Source organism: Silene latifolia, chromosome Y (assembly GCF_048544455.1).
Source record: "Silene latifolia isolate original U9 population chromosome Y, ASM4854445v1, whole genome shotgun sequence".
Classification (NCBI taxonomy): Eukaryota; Viridiplantae; Streptophyta; class Magnoliopsida; order Caryophyllales; family Caryophyllaceae; genus Silene; species Silene latifolia.
The window spans coordinates 101482210-101503627 of NC_133538.1; the positions used below are offsets into that span (position 1 = coordinate 101482210).

The following is a 21418-nucleotide window of genomic DNA, read 5'->3' on the forward strand; positions in this document are numbered from 1 at the left end:
ATGCTGAGATGTGATCTTGAGTGTTGATGTATGAATGCGGGTGTTCAATGAATGTCTTCTTAATTCGCTTCCTTGGCTATTTATAGGGTAAGAACCCTAGATATGTCCTACCTCGAATATGGAAAGGGAATATAATTTCCATAAGGACTCTTTCCAAACCCGGACTCCCTTGCCAATTCTCCCTGATCTCCCTAACTTCTCCCTGACGCTTCTTTCCTTAACGCGGACGCCTCCTATGATGGGCTCCTAATCTTCCTTAAGCCCGTTTCCCTTTTCTCCAACCGCGGGCTTCCTTCCTCCTCACCACTTCTTTCATAGTCTTTACTTTATTAAGTGGGCCTTCTTTATTGTGCTGTTTTTAGCCCAAACAGTTTGGCCCAAATTACTTGTGAAGTACGCTGTCAAGTATCGAGCAAGGAATTTTACGTAACCAAATGCCAAAAAACCCTACGCCGTCTTTTTTTACTCCTTCCCATGCAAGCCGCCCTTCTCCTCTTTTCTCGCACCCAGTTCCCTCTCTCCTCTTTATAACCCAACGTCCATCTTCCACTCTCATTAATCACTTCAAATCATTTCAAAAACATTTCTCCTTTCTTAAACCCTCAACCTTCCTTCTTTTCATCTTTCGCCGGTTCCACTGGTCATCTTCCCCGTCTTCCTTATCAGGTAATCCTTCCTCCTTCCTTTTTTAATTTCCACTCTCTCTCTCTACCATGGGCAAAACTCGTCAATCCTCCACACCTTCTGATCGTAATCTCGACCCCACTTTTCCTTCTCGGGGACTTTTTAAGCACCCCCACGACTGTGATTCTGCTTTAACTCCGGCCGACATTCCCACGATCAAGAATTTGCTTGGTCTTGGTGACGGGGTGGATATCGCCATCCCTGAACCGGGACAAAAAGCTGACGCCCTTCGTCCAGGGTGCGTTAGTTTCTACCTGTACCCGTTTAGATATGGCATCCGTTTCCCTTTCCCTAAACTCATTCAAGATTTCATCTTCACCAACAATTTCGCCATGGCACAAATTTCAGCTGCCATTTGGAGAGTTCTTCTCTATTCTCTTGCCGCTGGTCAAAGTACTGGTAAATCTGTCACTTTGGGTGATCTAGCCCATATGTACAACATCAGATCCCTGGGCAGGGGTCAATTCTCATTTCGGGGCCGTGGAGAGGCTCCCTTTAGACACGTGTCAAAATCCCGTGATGAGAAATGGGTTCTGACTTCGAGTAAGTAGTCTTCCTATCACCTGATTTGTTTTATCTCGCTGCTTACTAGCTTACTTCATCGTCTTCGTGCAGGCCCCTGTGACCTTACCCGTATTGGCGCCAAGATCCTGCAAAGAAACTGTTCGTAAATGCCGAATCGAGAGAAAGTTCCCGAGACTTGCTTCCCGGTTTTTCACCGCTTCCCCGGTTTTTCACCGCTTCTTCCTCCAATCCTCCTCGATCGGTCCCATAAGTATGTCTTCTCCGGTAAGACTTCGCAACCACTTTTATTTGTACTTTTTTTCGCGACGTTTTAAGTATTCTCGTCGTGCCTGAAGCTATATATGCTTGCGAGGTTCAAAAGTTGATCAACCGGAACTCATCCTCCAAAGTGCTAAAAGAAAGAGACCTTCCGCTGCCCGATGTGGCCTCTCGCCTCAAGAGGAGTGCTCTGCTTGCGCTCTTTTCGGACTCCTCCCACGCTTTCCGCTTCACGCACGTGAGCCCTTGAGGTCAACCCATTATCTCGCCATCCGCCTACTCCTCCCGCGCCCCTCGGGCTTCATCTAGCGGAGGCATTATTGCTCACTTCCCGAGGGCTTTGGGAATGTGGACAAGGTGCCCTCATCGGCCGGAGATTGATCACCGCTTCTTTCCTCCCGTAAACGTTTTGAGTTCTCCCGCAGGAGATGGCCGAAAATGACGTGCACAACGCCTTCACGGTAAATATTCTTCGTTTTCTACTGTCTGTTTGTTTGCTTTACTTAGATTCTCGCCTCCGACTTCCTTGCCGACTTTTGATTTTTCCCGCCCCAAACCCTCCAGTCGCTCTCTCTACAACAGAAAATGATCAAAAATAGTGCGAGACGACCGTCTTACCGTGCTACCGCCAAGAACCAGGAGTCGAACGAGATCAGGCTGATTCGATCCGCACGGCGGCGGATCGATCTGAAGGAGCGTGTGGTGGAGCTGAAAACTGAGCTTGCTGTCACCAAGAAGAAGCTGAAAGAGGGGGCTGATCAGCTGGAGCGTACTCAGGCAGTGTGCAATACCTTCTCTGACTCCCTCAAGCGCTTTGATGAGAAGATCGGTGGTGATCTCCCCGGCCACCAACGTTGTCGCCTATGCTACTTTGGCGGGGAAAGATCGGCGGGATGCGTCTTCGCCCTTGAAGAGGCTCCTACCCGGCGAGGCTATAGAGGAAGAGGAGAAACAATGGAGATGCTCCACCCCACCCAACCCGATCCGAGTGTCTTGATGCCCGAAGTTGGGAGGTGAATTCTCCCCGCACTTCTTGAGGAAGGCTGGGGGGATGGAGCGACGTCCCAGGATGCTATGGCGGCTGAGGATGCCAGGCTGGTGCGCGGAAACGAGGGGTCAGCAGGCAGAGGAGGTGCCAGAGGTGGAGGTCATTAATGTGACCGATAATTAAGTTTTTTTGTGTTTTGATGAACTTTTGGTAGTCTGGCCCAGAGGTGACAGACTTTGTAATTTTTTTTTTAAAACTCTTTCTGTGTTTGCTCCTCCAAGGTGGCGGTTAAACTTTGGGCCGTACTTTTGGCCATATTTTGAAAATGCCCCTTGTCATAGTTTGGCAAGGCTTTAGCTTATATATCGTGTGCTGCTTGTTTACTTTCCCTATTTTTAGGAAATTTGCCGTGTCGACTGTTTGATCGATTTAGTAGTCATCGTATCATCGAGAAGGTCGACGTTAAGTCGTATCATCCCGAGAAGGTCGACGTTATGACTCGACTAGTCTGTGTCGGCCACAGTGGGCGATTTAGGCGTATGCCGAATGTAAGGAGGAGTGGCCGTGTCAACCTGAGGCGATTTAGACCCACCTGACGGCGCCGATGGTCGATTTAGGCGTATCTGCCGATTTTGACTACTTAACCTTGTTCATGACGCAAGGTGTGTTCATCTCGTTTAAAGCCGACAGGGGCGTCATTGAGGCAAGCTTATCGTCATTCTAGGACCGATGGAGACGCTGCACTGCAGTAGCGCAGATATCCCTACGTTCCCATGTTCGTGTGCATGCATGCGGGCCCGATTAATTGCGATTAGTGCGAGCTACGTCCGGGGGTGGTATCGGGGGTAGGCTGGATAAGCGTATTCAAATGTCAACCAGGCTCCCTTTCGTATGTTCCACGGTCGGTTGGTGAGGTGCTCCTTGTGGAGAAAATAGGTTAGGCGTGTTGGAGTGCCATGTGCCTTGTCACCCCCCGTTGGCGATTGACGATCTGCTGGACATCCTTTCAAAGTACCATAGATACCAGAATTCAAAGTGGTGTACTTAGAGAAGCCCGAAAATAAGAGAATCTATTAAAATGATGTGAAGTACTGCATCGCCATCTCATGGGTACTGGAGCAATTGTGGTCCCGGGGACGCCGCGGACCACACCATCTAATAGTAGTTTAAAATCTTAAAATAGCTAGACATCGAAATAAAAGTGAAATTGGCGATGCCTACTACCGGATTTTTATTTTAATTTTTAAAAGACGGTTTGGCTTTTCATAGTACATCATTCTGAAAGCTATAGTCTACTTATTATTAAAAGTAATCTCTTCAAGGTGAAGTATGTTCCATGGCGTTGTATGATTTGGCCGTCCATAGTCATCGATCTGATGCACCATGGCCAACAACTCCTTCTACCACGTATGGTCCTTCCCATTTGTAGGCGAATTTGCTCGCTTTTTCGATTCTTGGTGTTTTGAAACACCTCTCGGAGAACTAGGTCTCCTACCTCCCGTAAGCCCGACTTTCACATTCTTGTTATAACTCCCGGCCACAGATCGTTTGAGGCGTGCAGACGGATTTTTTGCGGTCAATCGTGTCCAAGCTTCGGTCATCTCTCGCATTGTTTAGTTCCCTTGTCGTATTTTCATACCCGTGAGTGGGAGCGAACTTCGATGGAATGATCGCTTCGCGCCAAACACCAAGTTGAAGGGTGTTTGGCTGTTGCTATCTTTGGTGTCGTTCGTCCGACCATAACACTAGTGGCACCATCCGCCCACTTTCCTCCTAACCCCCGTAACCTCCTTATCGATTGTCCATAATGATTTTGTTCTCGGATTCACTTGCGTTGGACTTTGGAGTCCTAGGTGCCGACTTTTTTAAGGTGATGTTCCACCCGGCACATTATCCCCAGATCGTTTGAGATGAATTGTGAGCCATTGTCACATATGATTTCTGATGGGATACCAAATCTGCAAATGATGTTTCGTTTTATAAACGAAATGACCTATTGTCTGTACCTCCGTGAATGCTTCGCGCTCTATCCACTGGGAGAAGTAATCCGTCATCATCAGCATCCGGGTTCTATTTTATGTGGCCCGTGGTAGGGGCCTACTATGTCCATGCCCCATGCCATGAATGGCCAGGGAGAAATAATAGGGTGCGGGGGCTCTGTTGGCCGATGGATCATTGGTCTTTGAGCGCCGGCGGCGTCGTATTTTCGTGCGTACTCTGCTGCGTCTCCCTTCATTTGTAGCCAAAGTATCCCCGTCAGAGGGCTTTATTTGCCAGGACTCCGCCCCCTGCATGGTTTCCACATTCGCCATCATGAGAGCATGCAACACGATCCGTGCTTCTTCTTTGCCCAGGCACCGTAGGTGGGGTCTCGTAGCAATTTTCGAACAATGTGTCATCGATAAGTATGAATCTGGAAGCCTTCACTCTAAAAGCTCTCGCTTCCTTCTTGTCATCCGTAGCTTATTCTGTTACAACGCACCCGCTAGGTAAGGTCTGCGCCGGTCGTCTGATCGACGGCTGCAGTGTCAGTGTGTGCTGTTTGATCGAGAGCTCTCACCTTCCTCTCAGAATCGCTCGGATTTCTTTCAGCTCTGTGGATCCTCCCGTTCACCTCTCGTCATTTCGTCCGCCTTCGAATGACGGTTACAACCTGTGTGCTATTGGAATACTTTGGATAGCTCTGTTGGTTTAAATGTTGCCCCGTGGTTCTTTAGGGTGTCTGCTTCCACGTTCGATCTAAGGATCTGTTTAAGCTTACAAAGTTTCGAATTTCGTTTAACCCCTTTGCCACTTTTAGGTATGCAATCATCTTCGAATCTCTGGCTATAAACTCGTCATTCACGTGGTTGACTATTAATAGAGAGTCACCGTATATGAAAGCGGTGTGCCCGACCCCTAACTCCAAAGCTAGCTTCATTCCTAATATCAAGGCCTCATATTCTGTTTCATTGTTGGTTGCCTTGAATTCATTCTCACTTGTTTGTCTTTATCGGTCTCCCTGTGGTGACCGCAGGATTAATCCTACGCCTGCCCCTCTTTGGTTGGAGGCTCCGTCAATATGCATCTGCCAGACTTCTGCCTCTTTGCTTCCTTCTAAGGTGAGGATCTCTTTATCTGCTAGATTCTCGATGGCAGGACTGAAGTCTGACACGAAGTCGGCCAATGCTTGTGATTTGATTGTTGTTCTGGGGTCATATTGGATGTCGTACCCACTTTCGACATTCTGCCTGACAGGCTTCCTCATGATAGCTTTTAGTGGGTAATTGGTTACGACATGTACAATGTGGGACTCAAAATAGGGATGCAATTTGCGAGATGCCACTACCAATGCTAGTACTAACTTTTCAAGGGATGTGTACCTGGTTTCTGCCGGCAGCAGAGACTTGCTCACGTAGTATATCGCTTCGCTCCCTTTCTTGCTCTCAACCAGGACACTCACTCTTACCTCTGTGACAAACTAGGTATAGGAATAGTGGTTCTCCTGCTCCGCTTTGACTGTGGCAGCAGTGCTGCCGAGGTAATGCTTCACTCCTCTCTGAAGGCTTGCTCGTCTTTAAGAGGTCCATTCAAACTTCCGGCTTTTCCTTAGACGTCGTAAAATGCGACTGCATTTATCTCAAGATCTTGAAATGAACCCGTTGTGGCCGCTACCTTCCCGCTAGTCTTTGAACATCTTTAGGCTTCTCGGTGACTCACCGCAAGATGGCTTTGATCTGCTCGATGTTGGCCTCTATCCCTCTTTGAGTTACGATATAGCCCAGGAATTTGCCAGAAGATACTCCGAAGGTGCATTTAGATGGATTTAGCTTCATCTTGTACTCCCTGAGGGTGCTGAATGTTTCTGCCAGATGCCGCATATGATCTTTGGCCTTCTCTGATTTCACTACCATGTCATCAATATACACCTCCATTGTTCTTCCTATCTATTCTTTGAACATTCTCGTTAACCTTTGATATGTGGAACTCGCATTCTTTAGGCCGAATGGCGTACGGCGTTAGAGCAATATATTCCTCTTTCGCATAAATGCCGTCTTCTCTTGATCTGCAGGATCCATCTTGATCCGATTGTATCCACTCCATTCGTCCGGAATGTTAACATCTCACGTCCGGTATAAGTCCACCATCGCATCAATATGAGGGCGGCGGAATGGATCTTTAGGGCGTGCTTTGTTGAGATCGGTGAAGTCCACACATACTCTCCACTTCCCGTTCTTCTTAGGCACCACCACTACGTTGACAACCATTCTCGGATATTTTACTTCTCTTATTTTCTTTGCCAAAGCTATCTACTTCCTGGTTGATTACCTTATTTCTCTCCGCCGCAAACTTCCTTCTTCTCATTGGATGGGCTTACACTTTGGGTCCACACTAAGCTTATGCGTTATGATGGACGGATCTATTCCCCGCCATGTCATCGTGTGACCACGCAAACAATCCATGTTGTCCGTAAGAACTTGACTAGTTCTTTGTCTTAAGCTTCCCGTACATCCCGCTCCAATGAGCACGGTTCGTTCGGATGCAGCTTATCCAGTTGATTTGATCCACTCTTCACGCTTGGAGGTTCGATGTATTCGTCTGGATAGGTCCGTCAGAATGTTGCTATGTGGGGGTGGCGGTGCACTTGAGTGCCTTCTTATAGCGACCTCTAGCTTCCTCCTCCCGATCTCCTCTTATCGTTTCTACTCCCCCCGGAGGGGGGGAATTTTATGACCGGTGGTATGTTGAGGGGACCGCCTTCATTTGGTGCAACCACGGTCTTCCCAAGACGACGTTGTAAGTAGAGGGGCCATCTATAACCAGGTGCACCGACTTGCTTGTTGACTCCCCCACGTAGGTTGGGATGACTATCTCTCCTAGCGAGTGGTCGTTTCCCCACCGAAGCCTACTAGCGGAATAGTCTTCTTCTGCAAATCCTTCTCGCCGAATCCCATATTTTCTATAGTTTTCAAAGATGATCAAGTTAATGACCGAGCTTCCCGTATCTACCAAGACCTTTCTAATCGTGCAATTGGCCGTTGATAAGGTGATGATAAGTGCGTCGATGTTCTCGCTCATCGTATGCATCTCCTTCATCAAAGCCGATCACTAAAGAAGTCACTCGTGAGAAATTTCGCACGAATTGGGGCCTATCTCCTTTGGTCTCGTAGCGTGTCTCTTAGTCCGAATATGTCGGCCCGCTCAGTGGGGCTCAAGTCCGAGCCGCCGTTATCACGTTTATAATTTTGGTGCGTGTGGGTGGGTCTCACGGCCATGAGCCTACCTTATCTTGTTGCTTGCCCCCACGTGGTAATAGGTGGCTCGGCTTCCTGTTCTTGAACAGCGCTGATCTCTCTTCGTAATGTGTAAATCCTCGTGCCCAATATCCCTGGAATTCACACTTCTTCGCTGTCCTTCCTCCACGCTTGCTCTCCTACCTGGGTGGGTTGGGCCACCCGACTCCATCTCCCATCTCCCCGAGTGCCTTCAAGATTCCTCCGATTCCCGTGGTGAATCCGTATTCGCGCAGTGGGGAGTAGCCGATTTTCTTCGATTCTCGTGACTCCCTCCCGTATGGTCCGTACCTCTCATCCTTCTTCTTTGGTGGCTTGCTTTCTTCCCGATTTCTCCACTACCGAGGTACTGTAGATATCTTGGCGTGCTTAAGCAAAGTCGGCTCGGCTAAGACATCTTCCTCCAACCCGATTGCGGCAGCCGCCTTCTCCCGTCTCGCTCAAACTATGGCGTGGATGCGTGGTTAATCGTTTGTATAGGTCGGAGTCGTGGTGGAGGCCTCTTCAAGGCTTCTACTTGAAACATCACACTCTCGCATCGCTACCTTCTCATTGTTGAACCTAGTATCAGTATTCTCCAATGCTCTCTCCCCCCCGACGATTAAGTATAGGTCTCTGCGTGCTTCGTGGCTTTACTGGCACGCTTGCGAATCGAGTAAATGCGTTCACCAATTCAAGAATGTAGATATCGACCTGTTGGGTAGGCCGACAAACCATCGAAGTGCTTAGGTCTGTTAGGGTGGACCCGAATCCTTTCGCACATCGCAAGCCTCCTCGACTTGCCCTATAGCCGTTATTCGTCATCATTTTCTCGCTTATACTTGGTGATATGATCAAAGGGATCTCGTCTTGCCGTCGAAGAGAGGCATATTTGGATTTGTGAATCCCTTTGGCATGGCCGTGATGGATATGGTGTCCACGAATGGTGAATCGGCGAATCGTTGTCAGAGTGTTTTCTCGAGTGGGGGTGGTAGCCACGGGACCCCGCTAGCATCTCGATCTTCTTGATTGGTTATCTTGGTGAATCTGGGTCCGTCATCACCGTCTGCGTATTTCCTCCGATCCGGGTTCTTGAAGGCTCGATAGCTCCGGACCGAGGGGGTTGTGGTAACGATTGTTCCCTGTTTGCAGTTCACTTGCGGGTTTGCTCGGATCCTACTACAGGTGTCCGCTCAATCGTTGCGGGTCGCGACGGGGAGGCCACCCGTTTGTGTCCCTATGCGGTTGGCGTTTGCCGCGTATCTGCGGTGTGAGGTATCCTAACCCTCGTGGGGTTATTCTTCCATCCCGACGATCGTAGCCAAATCTAACCTTGTTATTAGTTCACCCGTGGTATCTGCTGTTTGCCCGATACTCCCCGTGTCGGATCTATCAAAGGAGATCTTCCTTCACCGTCCCATTTACTAGAGTGACAGATCTTGTTTCAGGATATCAATCTGTGCCCGAGCTCTCTGTCTCTCTCCTTCGCCTCGATCTCGCTCTCCTCTAGTCTTCTCTCATGTTTTCCATAGCTTTACTCAAGATTTTCCACGCCGGTGAGTAAGACTTGTGTGGGACTAGGTGGCGGAGTGGTGCACGAACTTCTTGTTCCCTTTTCGACTGGTCACGGCAATGAGTCCCGGGAGGTAGAGAGGCTTTTGTTGTCGGTATGATTCTTGAGGTATGTCCGGGAGCCTGCGTGGCCACTGTTGATGTTGGATTTTGGGTAGACGGTGGTGATGGCGATGGTTGCCTGCTCCCTGACACGGCTTCAGATGCTTGCTTTTCCATTGTATATCTACAATATCAACGATTGACGACCATAATGCCCCACGGTGGGCGCCAAACTGTTTAGGTATTTTTACCAAGTCGATTAATTTGGGTCAATGTAGTCTATATTCGTTGGTTGGATGTATGTTCGTTCGTATGTAAATAAGTAAATAGAAAAAGAAAGTGCGTAATGTAAATTAACACGTGAAATTTGGTGACGCGGAAAACCCAATGTGGGAACAACCGCGGGAGGGACGGTACCCTGCCAAGTATTGCATTATATGAATAGGAGGATGATTACAATTACGGCACAAAGCTAATCCTACTGGCCTGCAAGATCTTGGACGAACGTATATTATATGCTGAGATGTGATCTTGAGTGTTGATGTATGAATGCGGGTGTTCAATGAATGTCTTCTTAATTCGCTTCCTTGGCTATTTATAGGGTAAGAACCCTAGATATGTCCTACCTCGAATATGGAAAGGGAATATAATTTCCATAAGGACTCTTTTTCAAACCCGACTCCTCGCCGATTCTCCCTGATCTCCCTAACTTCTCCCTGACGCTTCTTTCCTTAACGCGGACGCCTCCTATGATGGGCTCCTAATCTTTCTTAAGCCCGTTTCCCTTTTCTCCAACCACGGGCTTCCTTCCTCCTCACCACTTCTTTCATAGTCTTTACTTTATTAAGTGGGCCTTCTTTATTGTGCTGTTTTTAGCCCAAACAGTAGTTTTGAGTTTGGAGTCCTAGCACCATTCAAATGACTCCCACCTCGGTCACATTGAGGTGCCTATCTTTTTACTCCCACTACGAAGAATCCAAAATGACAAATTTCATTTATGCATTGCATTTCATGCCTTGTGAATGAATTTCCCTTCTTTTTGCACTATCAATAGTGTTTTGTCCGGTTTGGGGAAGTTCACTCATAGGGAATGCGAGTTAATCTAAATTAGCTCTCTGAACAATAGAAAGCATGCATCATATAGTTTAGCTTAGTTTGCATCACTTGTATATATTTATCACATGTAAATAGGTCACGTACAATTTGCATTTAGTATAGAATCATGCATCATTTCATTGCATTTGCACAATTCCATATTGTTTTGTCCATTCTAAGTGTGGGGATGGGAAATTCTAACACTATCTAACTCAAAAATTCAAAAAAATGATAAAAATTTCAAAAATCCAAAAACATGTTCTTCCCTTTTGTAGTGTAGAAATGTATATATTGTATATATTTGTTTGTTTGTGTTCACTCTTATCACATTGGACTGACTACGCCACATTCGAGGCATGAGGAATATGAAAACCGCATGGTATGATCTTTCCAAACCTCCTTTTTCTTCTTATATGTTAATGACAATGTGGCTTCTTTTTGCTTGATGCGGTACAAACCGATGATTATAGGAGTTGCATTTAGAATATATGGCATACTAGTGATAGTAGCATATGCATTAGATTGTATATATGCTAGTTGCATCATGGCATATAGTAGCATATGCATTAGATTGAATATATGCTAGTTGCATCATGGCAAACGTATATAGGCCCTTGTAGATAATTTTTCTTCTTGAGACTTTGTTTGCTAGAATACCATCAAAACACCATAGGATGTGTCATACTAGTATCTTTTGACCCATGGACTAAGGCCTAATCAAGAGTACCTTGTGGTGGTGTGATAACTCTTTGCTACCGTTTATTCCAACGTGACCTTTGAAGCCATGCAACCATTCTTTCATTTCTATCATCATATTTTGTCAACAAAAAGGGAATAGGCACAATAATCTCCAATTTGAGTTCAAAGTACCAAAGTGAAAATCAAAAAGTTTGCAAGTTGCATCAATGAAAAGAGTAGCAAAAATAGACTCTTATGCTTCAATAAAAGTACCCTTGCTACAAAATAGAGTTACTTTGAAAATGTTCAAAAATGCAAAGATTGAAAAATTTGTCAAGTATCAAATTGCCAAATATCAAAAACGGCAAAGAAATGTTCTCAAAAGTCAAATGCCAGAAGAAGTTGGGGGGAAAAATCAAAAGCAAACTACCATTGTGAAACTCAATTCATATTGATCCCTTTTATCCATTTATGATCCTTTCTTTGTTGCATGGTGGAGAGGGGACGACCCTTCTTCTTGTCTAGGCAAGAGGGGGAATTCCGCGATCCTACAATGTTTCTAACACCATGGGGAGAAAACATTTAGCGATTGAGGATAAAAGTAGCCTAGTGTAACACAACTTGGAGGTGATTTGTTGGTATCCTTTTGGACTTAGTAACTTGGAGAAATGATATCTACAATGGAATGTGTACCCTTAGATTGCTTCCCCTTTAGATGATTTCCGCCACTTAGATGAGGAAAGTGACTATTATTTTTGTAGATGCATCCCTTGCTTGATCTTGTGTGCTTAAATGATAGGATACATCGCCATTTTAGCAAACCCCACCTTACCTTGCAAGAAGGCATCTTACCTCATGTATGTCTTGTTGTGAGTTGAAGGGGCGGAGTGAGACCCGCTATTGTCTCACATCGGCTAATATTATTAATAAAAGTCATAGTTTTTGTCACCACTTTACTCGAGACAAGCAAATGTTCGGTTTGGGGATATTTGATGTGACTCATATTTGTGCACATTTAGTTCCCCAACTAGCCTCGTTCCTATGCTTTCTAGTGCTTATTAGGGTCGTCTCTTATCTTTGGTTCCCTACTTTGCATATTCTTTGAGGTTTTGTGTCCTTGAAAGGAGAGGATTGCTAGCCTTGCATTTATGAAGCAAAGTGGAGCTAAATGGAGTGCATCTAATGACCAAGCATCAAAGAGGAGATCAATACTAAAGGCCTAAGTGAATAAATCAAGTAGAATGGGCAATGATGAAGACCCCCACAACTCCTCAACGATCCCCACGAATCCTTAGGCAGTCAAGAGAAGAAGAGGAAAAGCTGATCAAGGATCCGGGCGTCCCGAGCTCAAGACGAGCATCCAAAGCCACAATCTGGGCTCAGGACAAGCGTCCCAAGCCACAATCCGGGCGTCCCGTGGTCAAGTCGGGCGGATACCTGGGTAGCTCGAGCATACTTCAAGGACAAGTCGGGCAGCTCCTTATGGGACTTGCAAAGCACTAATCTTCTTCTTAGGAACTTAATCGTCATTTAAACCCTTAGTTACCCTAATTCTTGTACTTAGTATAAATACCCCATTGTTTTAGGGGATTCATCATCAAGTTCTAATTAAGTTTTAATCAAGTTTGGATAATAATAATCAAGTTGTATTTACTCAATTCAATATTAATCAAATTTTAATCTCTTTAATCATCCAAGTGTTTTTAGATTTAGTTGGGTAATTTGAAGACTATTTGGGGTTTATTGAAGACTTTACAACTCTTCATCACTCATCAAGTGTTCTATTATTCTTTGCTTATTATTTGGATCATTCTTAAGTTGGTATAATCTCTTTTACCCTTTGCTTAATTAATTATTGCTTTACTCATTCACCATGTTTAACCTTGTTAATATGATTGAGACCCCTATTAGCATGTTTACCATGACCATGAGTGAGTAGTCTTCTAGCTAGGATTAAGGGGGGATTAGGGGAATTAAAACATGGGGGTAGATCCATACTTAATCTAATATGTTTTCATAAAGATTGCTTGCTTGTTGTAGTTTCAACTTATGCACATATTATGCTTGATGAATTGCTTGATTGACAACCTTGCATGAATCTCTTATCCATTCAACAAGACTTGTAAGATATAAACTAACTCAAGGCTTGTTAGATCATGCATATAGTTGAATAGGAAGAAACTAAGTCGACTTTTAGGTGTTGTACAGTCTTGACCGACTCGGCTCCGGGACCCAAATCTTCCTAGGAATTGTAAGACATAAACTAACTCGATTCCACTACAACAATAATTTGCTTGCATCTATGTAAACATGTTTGTATGATAACCACCATGAATCCCCTATAAACCCATGATACCCTAGTGCCTTAATCAATTGTTTACAAACCCCTATTTGCTTATTTGCTTTGTTTTGCTTTCATTTCTTTACATTTCGTTGTTAGGTAGTTTAGTTTACAACCCTCAATCTCAACCCAATTTCTGACACCCTAAGACATAGCTCTTTACAACCGATAACTTAATACAATACCCGTCCTTTGGGATCAACCTTTACTTGTCACTCTACTAAGAGTAGTTAGTTAAGATTATAAATATTGTTTTGATTGGTGAGCTTAGACGACAAAGCCTTAAACCGTATCAGTATCCTACTACTGTATTTACTAGGAAGCAATAACAGACCAATTAGATTAAAATACAAAGTAAGTTCATGAGTCAAACCTTGATGAAACCAAGAGAAAACAATTCGTTATCACCATAACCATCCTGCATAGCATCTATTTGCATTCCGGTTGCCTTCCGTGCTTTGTCCTGTCATATACGTACCATTAGGCTAATCTCATCAGCATACACAGATCATGTGGGTTGTTTGCACATTCAAATATCTTTTTCAAGTCTGAACCTTTTCTTATTTCCTCAATCAGAGCCTTGATGTTTTTATTTCACATGCTATATGAAAATTCATTTCAACCCAAAAAATCAGAAACCTTCAGACTCAACTGCTTAGGAGTAAAAATATAGGACCACACTAGGTTGACTAAATTGCTAATCTTTATCTATATATTTTTTTTCACTGATGGTTGATAATTTAATTTGGCCAGCATTGACCCTTTGCATTTCTATCCTCAAGCGAAAAAATGTTGGAAAGGAACCAATAGGAAAACATACAGATCAAAAAGAAAAAGGATTAAAACCTTAGCTAATCTTTTTGCCTGAATCTTATTTTCACGTTTGTTTTTACGCCCTACCGCATGTGTCAATTCCTCCATTTCATCTAGAAGCTTTTCATCTTCATCCTTTTCCTCTTCGTCAACACCATCATTCTCCTTCACAGCTTCGACAGTGGTGGTAGTTTTTGTAGTTGAATTAATGGCTTTTCGTATATTAATCCTCCACCTAAAGTATAAATGATATAAGATACCTTACTACATAGAAAAAATCAATTGAAAGTACCAAAATGTTATGGAAGCGCCTCATATAATTGGTCTGGCATGAGAAACAAAACTTAGCTCCGATACATAGCTTGGCACAGAAGTTATAGGAAACCAGTGCCATTGTATAGTTAATACCTGTCTAGAACTTTAATTAATTCAATTAATATACTCCCTCCAATTTAATCCAATCTTCCTATAAATCAAAATATATGAAGGGAATTTTGAAATACAGGGAGATTGGATTGGACGAACGGCATTTTTCAGCTCTCATTTGGTTGAAAATGTTCCTTTGAACACATCCACCTCCAAATAGAAGTAAAATAAAGCACCCATCAACTATAACAGGTGGGGGTAGTATCTTGTAATATCAGCATTTAGCACACTCAATAGGATATATGTGGAAGAAGCCTAAAAGTCACCTAGAATAATATATATCTCAACCATGTATCTCAAGAGTCAATTATTCACAGACAAACCAACCTGCAGCTGCTCACATCAAACATCGGCAAAAGGACAAGAAAAAGGAAATACCAAGAAAAAGCAGAAATGGGAACAATGCTCCTTACTTTAAAAGATGCTTGAAGTCTTGCTTTCCCAAAACACTAAGGTCGTCACATAATGTAATAACCTGGAAACACACCAAATATGAAAGGATCAACTAGAATAAGCAGAAGAAGAAGCAAAGTTGTTATTGCAGAAATACCTCCTCTGTAGTCAAAGCATGTTCCTTCAAAGGCAAACTTGCTGCATCATTAAAGCTTATGGACGTTGTTGTACCAAGCATCTCCACGGGACTGTCGGACCACACAAAATCAGAAGCTGGATGGATCTTTCTCACAAGAGTAAGGCCATCCTCATACCTGCGGTACCAGTCACAATAAGTCAATTAATTAATAAGAAAATATATATTTAAGAAGTTAAAGATTAGCCCGTAACCACTCATTTGGTATATGAACAAGCAGAAACGAAATCTTTGATTGGAACAAAAATCAACTTTTTTAAACCTAAATCTCCTTATATTATCCAGCCTATTAGAAGCTCCAGATGATTTAAAATGATGATCCATGTTAGCCGACCGGCCCGGCCCCAAACTATTTTGGGATTAAGGCTCCAATTAATTAATCAAAACACGTAGCAATTAATTAGTTTTATTGAATATTTCTGTCAGTTCATAATTGTTTAGCTATTATTATCAGCTTCAGTTTCTTCTAGCCTACATAGAAAATGTCATGTTGGCAGGAACAAGCATTCAAAAGTTATCGCCTAGCTGAATAAACACGTAGACAGTAGATAATTAATGTGTTTAAGAAGGGCCAATAACCAGCATTGACATAGAAAGCTTTTATTCTTGGGGGAAATAAAGCAGCAGACATGCCAGTAAATAGAAAACCCAAGTTTCGCCAAGCTACATTTGCTAATTAGCAGATGATGGCTTATAGCAAAGAAACACAGTTCAACATTAGCATGACTGATAACAAATGCAGAAGAAAAGATGTATAGGAACAAAACTCACCCATCACGGTGTCTTTTTTGTTGCTTGTTACCATCTAGGACATCTATCACCTGCATCACCGAGATGACGAATTGACAACAACCATTACAAAGATATCGAGAAAGAAAGGAAACATCTCGAGTGATTAGGTGTAAAGCAGGATACCTTTTGGGGTTCAGCAGCACCCTCAAACAAATACTTGATATCCAGCATGCGAGGATCAATTTTTGCAGGGGCCTTGTACTTTAGACCTATGACATATATTTCTGCGGACGACAAACGACTGGCAATAGGCTTATACACCTCTACTTTATCGAAAAACTGCGTACAAAAAAAAATGAAGATAAGACAAGCAGCACAAATATGATGATAAATAAATTATATAGAGCAAGAGAATGAATCACCTTCCTAAGGCAGTAGACGACGGCGTTGTAATCCTGGGACCTGAAAACCTTAGTGACAAAATGTCCTCTAGGAGCAAGGAAATCGGTAGCAAGCTTGAGAGAATCAATAACAAGAGAATTCTGAGAAGTAGCCTCCTGAGCCCAAGCACCACCAACATTAGGAGAACCATCATGAAGAACAACATCAAAAGCCTTAAACCCGTTATCGGCGAGGAGCTTCTTGACAGTGGCACGGCACTTGGGTTGGGTAATATCCTCTTGTACAGAGACAGCACCTCTGATAGGAGTAATAGAAACGAGATCGACACCGACAACGAGTGCACCAACGGGTGCTCGTTGTACTGCTACTTGCATCCATCCTCCTGGTGCTGCGCACAGGTCAAGTATTGACCTTGACGAGTTTAATAATCCGAATTTGGCGTCTATTTGGATCAGCTTGAATGATGCTCTTGACCTGTAGCCTTGTTCCTTCGCTAAATGGTAGAATTTGTCTAGCCTGTTCTTTCCCGTTACTTTACTCTTCTTCTTCCCCATTTTCGCTGTCTGAGGAGGAAAGAGGCTCCCTGGACTAGGGTATTTTTTAGTTTGGGTATTGGACTATTGGATGACGCTTAAAATGAGACCGCTCTATTCAAGTTTTTTAGTTTGGGTATTGGACTATTGGATGACGCTTAAAACGAGATCGACACCCAAGTTGCAATTTGATGACGCTTAAAATGAGACCGCTCTATTCAATACCAAAAAAAATAAATGAGACCGCTCTATTCTAGTTTTTTTTTTTTTTTTTTTTTTTAGACAAACGTGTACTATTTTATAGAAACGGTAGAAAAAAAGAATATATAGAGTCCGATTACATACCTCTACCATACAAACTGGGGTGTACTAGAGACCCCATAGCGGCTAGAAATCCAACGACATTTCTTAGAGGGAGGATGATAATAGTCTTCAAACTCAATCATCTGAACCTCCTTTCGTTTAGATGTTTTGACCGCACCACTAGTGTTGGAGTACCTGCAAAGAAAAACAGAATGGTTGACAGAAACCTGAGATCTTTTCTTCAAATTAACACCTGCTCGAGCAACACGACCATGGCAATAAGGGTAATCCATCTTACGACTACGTCTCGTGCTTAAATTATCTTGGACCACAGTAAATTGAAATTGAACCATGGAGACCTTACTAGCTAGAGAAAGGTCAGATGATAGTCGTAGCTTCGTATCCACTTGAAGAATAACCTCTTCATGGAGCAACTCAGTAATCGTAGGTTTAGAATCAGTTTTCTTATATTCCTCCGCGTACAAGGGAAGAGAAGAAGGAACTACTACTTCCCTTGAATTTTCTTCAAGGGGAGTTCCTGTCTGGATAGAGTTTTTAAACACGAGGGGGCGAACCCTCAAATAAGACAAGGATCTTGGGTTGAAAAACTGGAGATTCCTCCCGAGCAACAAATTTTCATAGTCTTGAGACGAAAGATATAATTTGTTCCTGTTTTGTTTTTTATTAGAGAAAGTGTAATTTGAAGGTTTCGCGGTAAAGGGATGGGAGGTATTGCCTTTATCTTCAGCTGCCAAAGGTGGGTCAGCTTCACAATTGAGATTAAAATCCATGTTACTATCAGAAGTAATCTCATCTCCACGATCAGAATCAAACCCATTGTTGAACATCGGAACATTACTACAAGACGCGACTTCACACTTGTCAACTGCAAGGAGAGGTTTCTTACCTTTATTTGCAGTAGCCAACGGGTCAAACTGAAAAGCAACCTGTTTCCCGTTGGGGTTCACTACTAATCTGTCAACCATTGCAAGAAGCTCATGATTAGCTTCTTTATTATTCGAATCAAATTGTACAGCATGCTCAAAGTCCTTCAGAGCCTCCTTGAGGAAATTTGACTTTTTATAAGCAAAGCCTCTACGATAAAGAGCTTTAACATTGCAGGGATCAAATTTTATAAAAACAGGCCTGATAAAAGCGAGAGAGCTTCAATTCGCAAGCTGCAAGATTAAAGACCAGAGATAGAGCTAGGGAATAGGTAGTATGCTGATCACGAGAGGTCGAAAAGCCAATAAAGCATAAAACATTAAGGGCTTGTTTGTAAAGGCTGACTGCTAGAGAAAAATTTTGTTCCTTGAAAAGAGAATTGCCCCTATCTTTCATCATTTGTATAGTGTATATAGATGGCTCCCCCATACTCATAATCCACCTAATTAAATCCTCATCCTCCATATCATTGTCATCGAAAATAAATACTTCACTGCGATTGATAATCCATTGAAACAAGAACTTGAGAACAAGAAAACTAGAGAGAAAAAGGGATGGATACAAAGTCGAGACAAGAAAACGATAACAGTAATAGGCGAGAAGAACTACTACGACCACACCAATGCCACCAATACCAATCCATACTAACCACCCAAAAGACGCTCGATCACGGAAAAAAGCATAAACCGCAAGCCACATACAGACCCCACTAACCTCCTGATAAAATCCCAAGAATGGCAGGAAGATGCCCCAACCCAAGGAACGAAAAGCAACCACCTCCTTGATGAATTAAGGAAGACAAACACCCAAACTAACACAGGTGACACATGAACTGTCGTCAAGAAGCAGTGAAATCAACAAAGAAAAAACCCCATGGTTATCAATCAGGCGACGTCCTGAAGACGGACAAAAACACTTGGAATCTATCTGAGAGCAAAATCAGAAGAGCCCAAAAACTCTCATCCACTCAAGTAGCTCATAATCCAAAAACAAGCTTGAAAACGATCAGAAACATAAAGACCTTCAAAGGATAAAGATAAAGCCAGTCAAGAACATACCAAGAGAGATTAGCGGACCCGAGACGAAGGGGACCAACTGTAAACGGAGATACCGGTAGGGCGGAGGCAGATAAGGAGTCACACGCAGACATAAAAAGGAGGAAATATAAGTGGCGACGATCAAATTAAACAGTTAAATCGAGATCGAGTAACGGAAACCGCCAAAGATCGGTCGTAAACAGCCAAACCTGTGGCGGTACCCGAGGTGAGGGCAGGGATGGTAGGGGATGGCGGTGGTAGTAGTTCAAGGGATCCTTAGGGGAAGAGGAAAGGTAGAGAGATAAAGGTAGAGCGAGAAAGCGGTGAAAAGCGTGGGTGATTGCAAACTATTGTTGCAGCGTGCTCTATTCTAGGGTTATTTGATGGAATATTTCAAATTACTGTATTAGTGCTTGTGTCAAATTATAGTTTTTTTTTTTTGGTGCGATTGTCAAATTATACTTTAGTGTGTGTGTTTAACCTATTTTTTTAAGTGTTTTTTTACTAAAAACTACAAATTGGTCAAATACCATGTTCTAAAAAATAAAATTTGTTTTTTAAATGCTCAAAAATCATTTTTTTCGGGCTTAATAAAAATAAAAGCATCAATTTGCTGCTTCTAGTATTTCAAAAACACTTTTTGAAAATTAACTTTGAAAAACAAAAACTCATTTTTAATAAGTTATGTCAACCATGCCCCAATTAATCTGAAAATAAAACTTATTATCAATACTACTCTAGATCCCGCGCAAATGCACGGCTTTTTAGATAATAATGTAGAAAGACGTTAATTATTATATCTTGGTAACATGCTTAAGCGGCATATAAGAGAGAATATTTGATAGTTTTCACACCAAATAAGATTGCCGTTTTAACTGAACCTAATTATATAAATTACTTCATTATTAAAAATAATATATTATTATACGATTACATCTATCAAAAGAATAACCTCAAGTAATGAACAATAAAATTAGAAAATTTGCAAAAAGAGATGGTCAACGTGTAGTACCTTTGTATCAAAAGACAGGAGATAGAATTATGAAAAAAAATTGTGTAGCATATTATTTCTCATACGTATTATTAATGCAATCCCACATGTATAACAAACTCAAAATATGTTGTTGTTGAAGTTGAACGTTGCGGGTCTATGGTTCAATCTGGTATGAAAAATGGGTTGTGTATTAGTTTGCGATACGTGCATTTTGTATAATCTTTTTAGCTTATTTCAGCACGTATTTTGTACTGTTTATATTGCATTTTGCCCCGAATTGGCTACTTTGGTTTGTTTTGTCCGTTTGGTAGGAATGAACGTGAAAGTAGTGGAATCGTACAATTTTCATCCTTTTTTGCATGCATTTTGAGGAGACGGGATTGTTCAGAGCGAGATCTTGCATTGGGATGCGTGAAGGAACGGTCTATGGAGCAGTCGATCACGAGTTTGAGCTGTTTTGGAGGAAGAACACTCGATCGAACTGTTTTGTTACTCGATCGAGTGGTTTCTATGGCTGAGGTTGTGTTGGACCATATAGCTTATATGTTTATGTTTTGATGATGTCAAGGTGTTTTACATATTATATACTTGTTGCGTGTAATCGTTTGTTAAGTGTTTTAGCATTAACCTATTACGAGCAACAAAGAGGATTGTGACGATTACATGAGAAGTTCAAGTCCTTGTTCAAGATCACACAATTCAAAGATTCATTCAAGTATTATGTGAAGACGAAGTTAAATCTAGAAGATTAATCAAGCTTGGATGATGATGTAGCCTATACTCGAAGATCTCCTTGAAGATTAGAATAGTATAGGTGATTATCTCTTAATGGTACTCAAAAGGATAAGTTTCTTTATTAGTAAAGTTATAGCTTTGCACTATAACATTACTAGTAAAAAGCTCAATGTTATAGCTCTTCTACTATAACATTGAAATCTTTGAGTTTTTATACACGACTTTTAAATGGTTCGAAAATTGTTTTGCAATTTCTTAAAGTTTATTTTATATGTTTTAATGAAAGTATTTATTTTATAAAGCCCGGTTTAGTGAGGAGTCCGGTTATATTGTTAGCGTTAATTGATGGTTATTGGATCGACTTATGAGTTGGACTTTACTATCAATTAGGGTTTCCATATAGCCTCTCTTAAAAACCTAAATTCTAATTATATACTAAGATTAGGGTTTGCATGGTTCACGAGCCTATGAGCC

The 21418-nt window shown here is 42.5% G+C and overlaps 1 protein-coding gene across 1 annotated transcript in view; it reads right to left on the minus strand.

Annotated features, from left to right (window-relative positions):
• Nucleotides 1-17064, minus strand: part of LOC141633449 (adoMet-dependent rRNA methyltransferase spb1-like) — a 28134-nt gene extending 11070 nt beyond the window's left edge. Inside the window, exons 1-7 of the mRNA XM_074445916.1 lie at nt 16418-17064; nt 16179-16334; nt 16035-16084; nt 15225-15381; nt 15088-15149; nt 14282-14483; nt 13809-13898 (exon numbers count right to left, since the gene is read on the minus strand). Of these exons, the coding sequence (XP_074302017.1) occupies nt 13809-13898; nt 14282-14483; nt 15088-15149; nt 15225-15381; nt 16035-16084; nt 16179-16334; nt 16418-16951 (1251 nt within the window). The 5' untranslated portion in view covers nt 16952-17064. The remainder of the gene's footprint in view (nt 1-13808; nt 13899-14281; nt 14484-15087; nt 15150-15224; nt 15382-16034; nt 16085-16178; nt 16335-16417) is intronic.
• Between the last annotated feature and the right edge of the window lie 4354 nt (nt 17065-21418).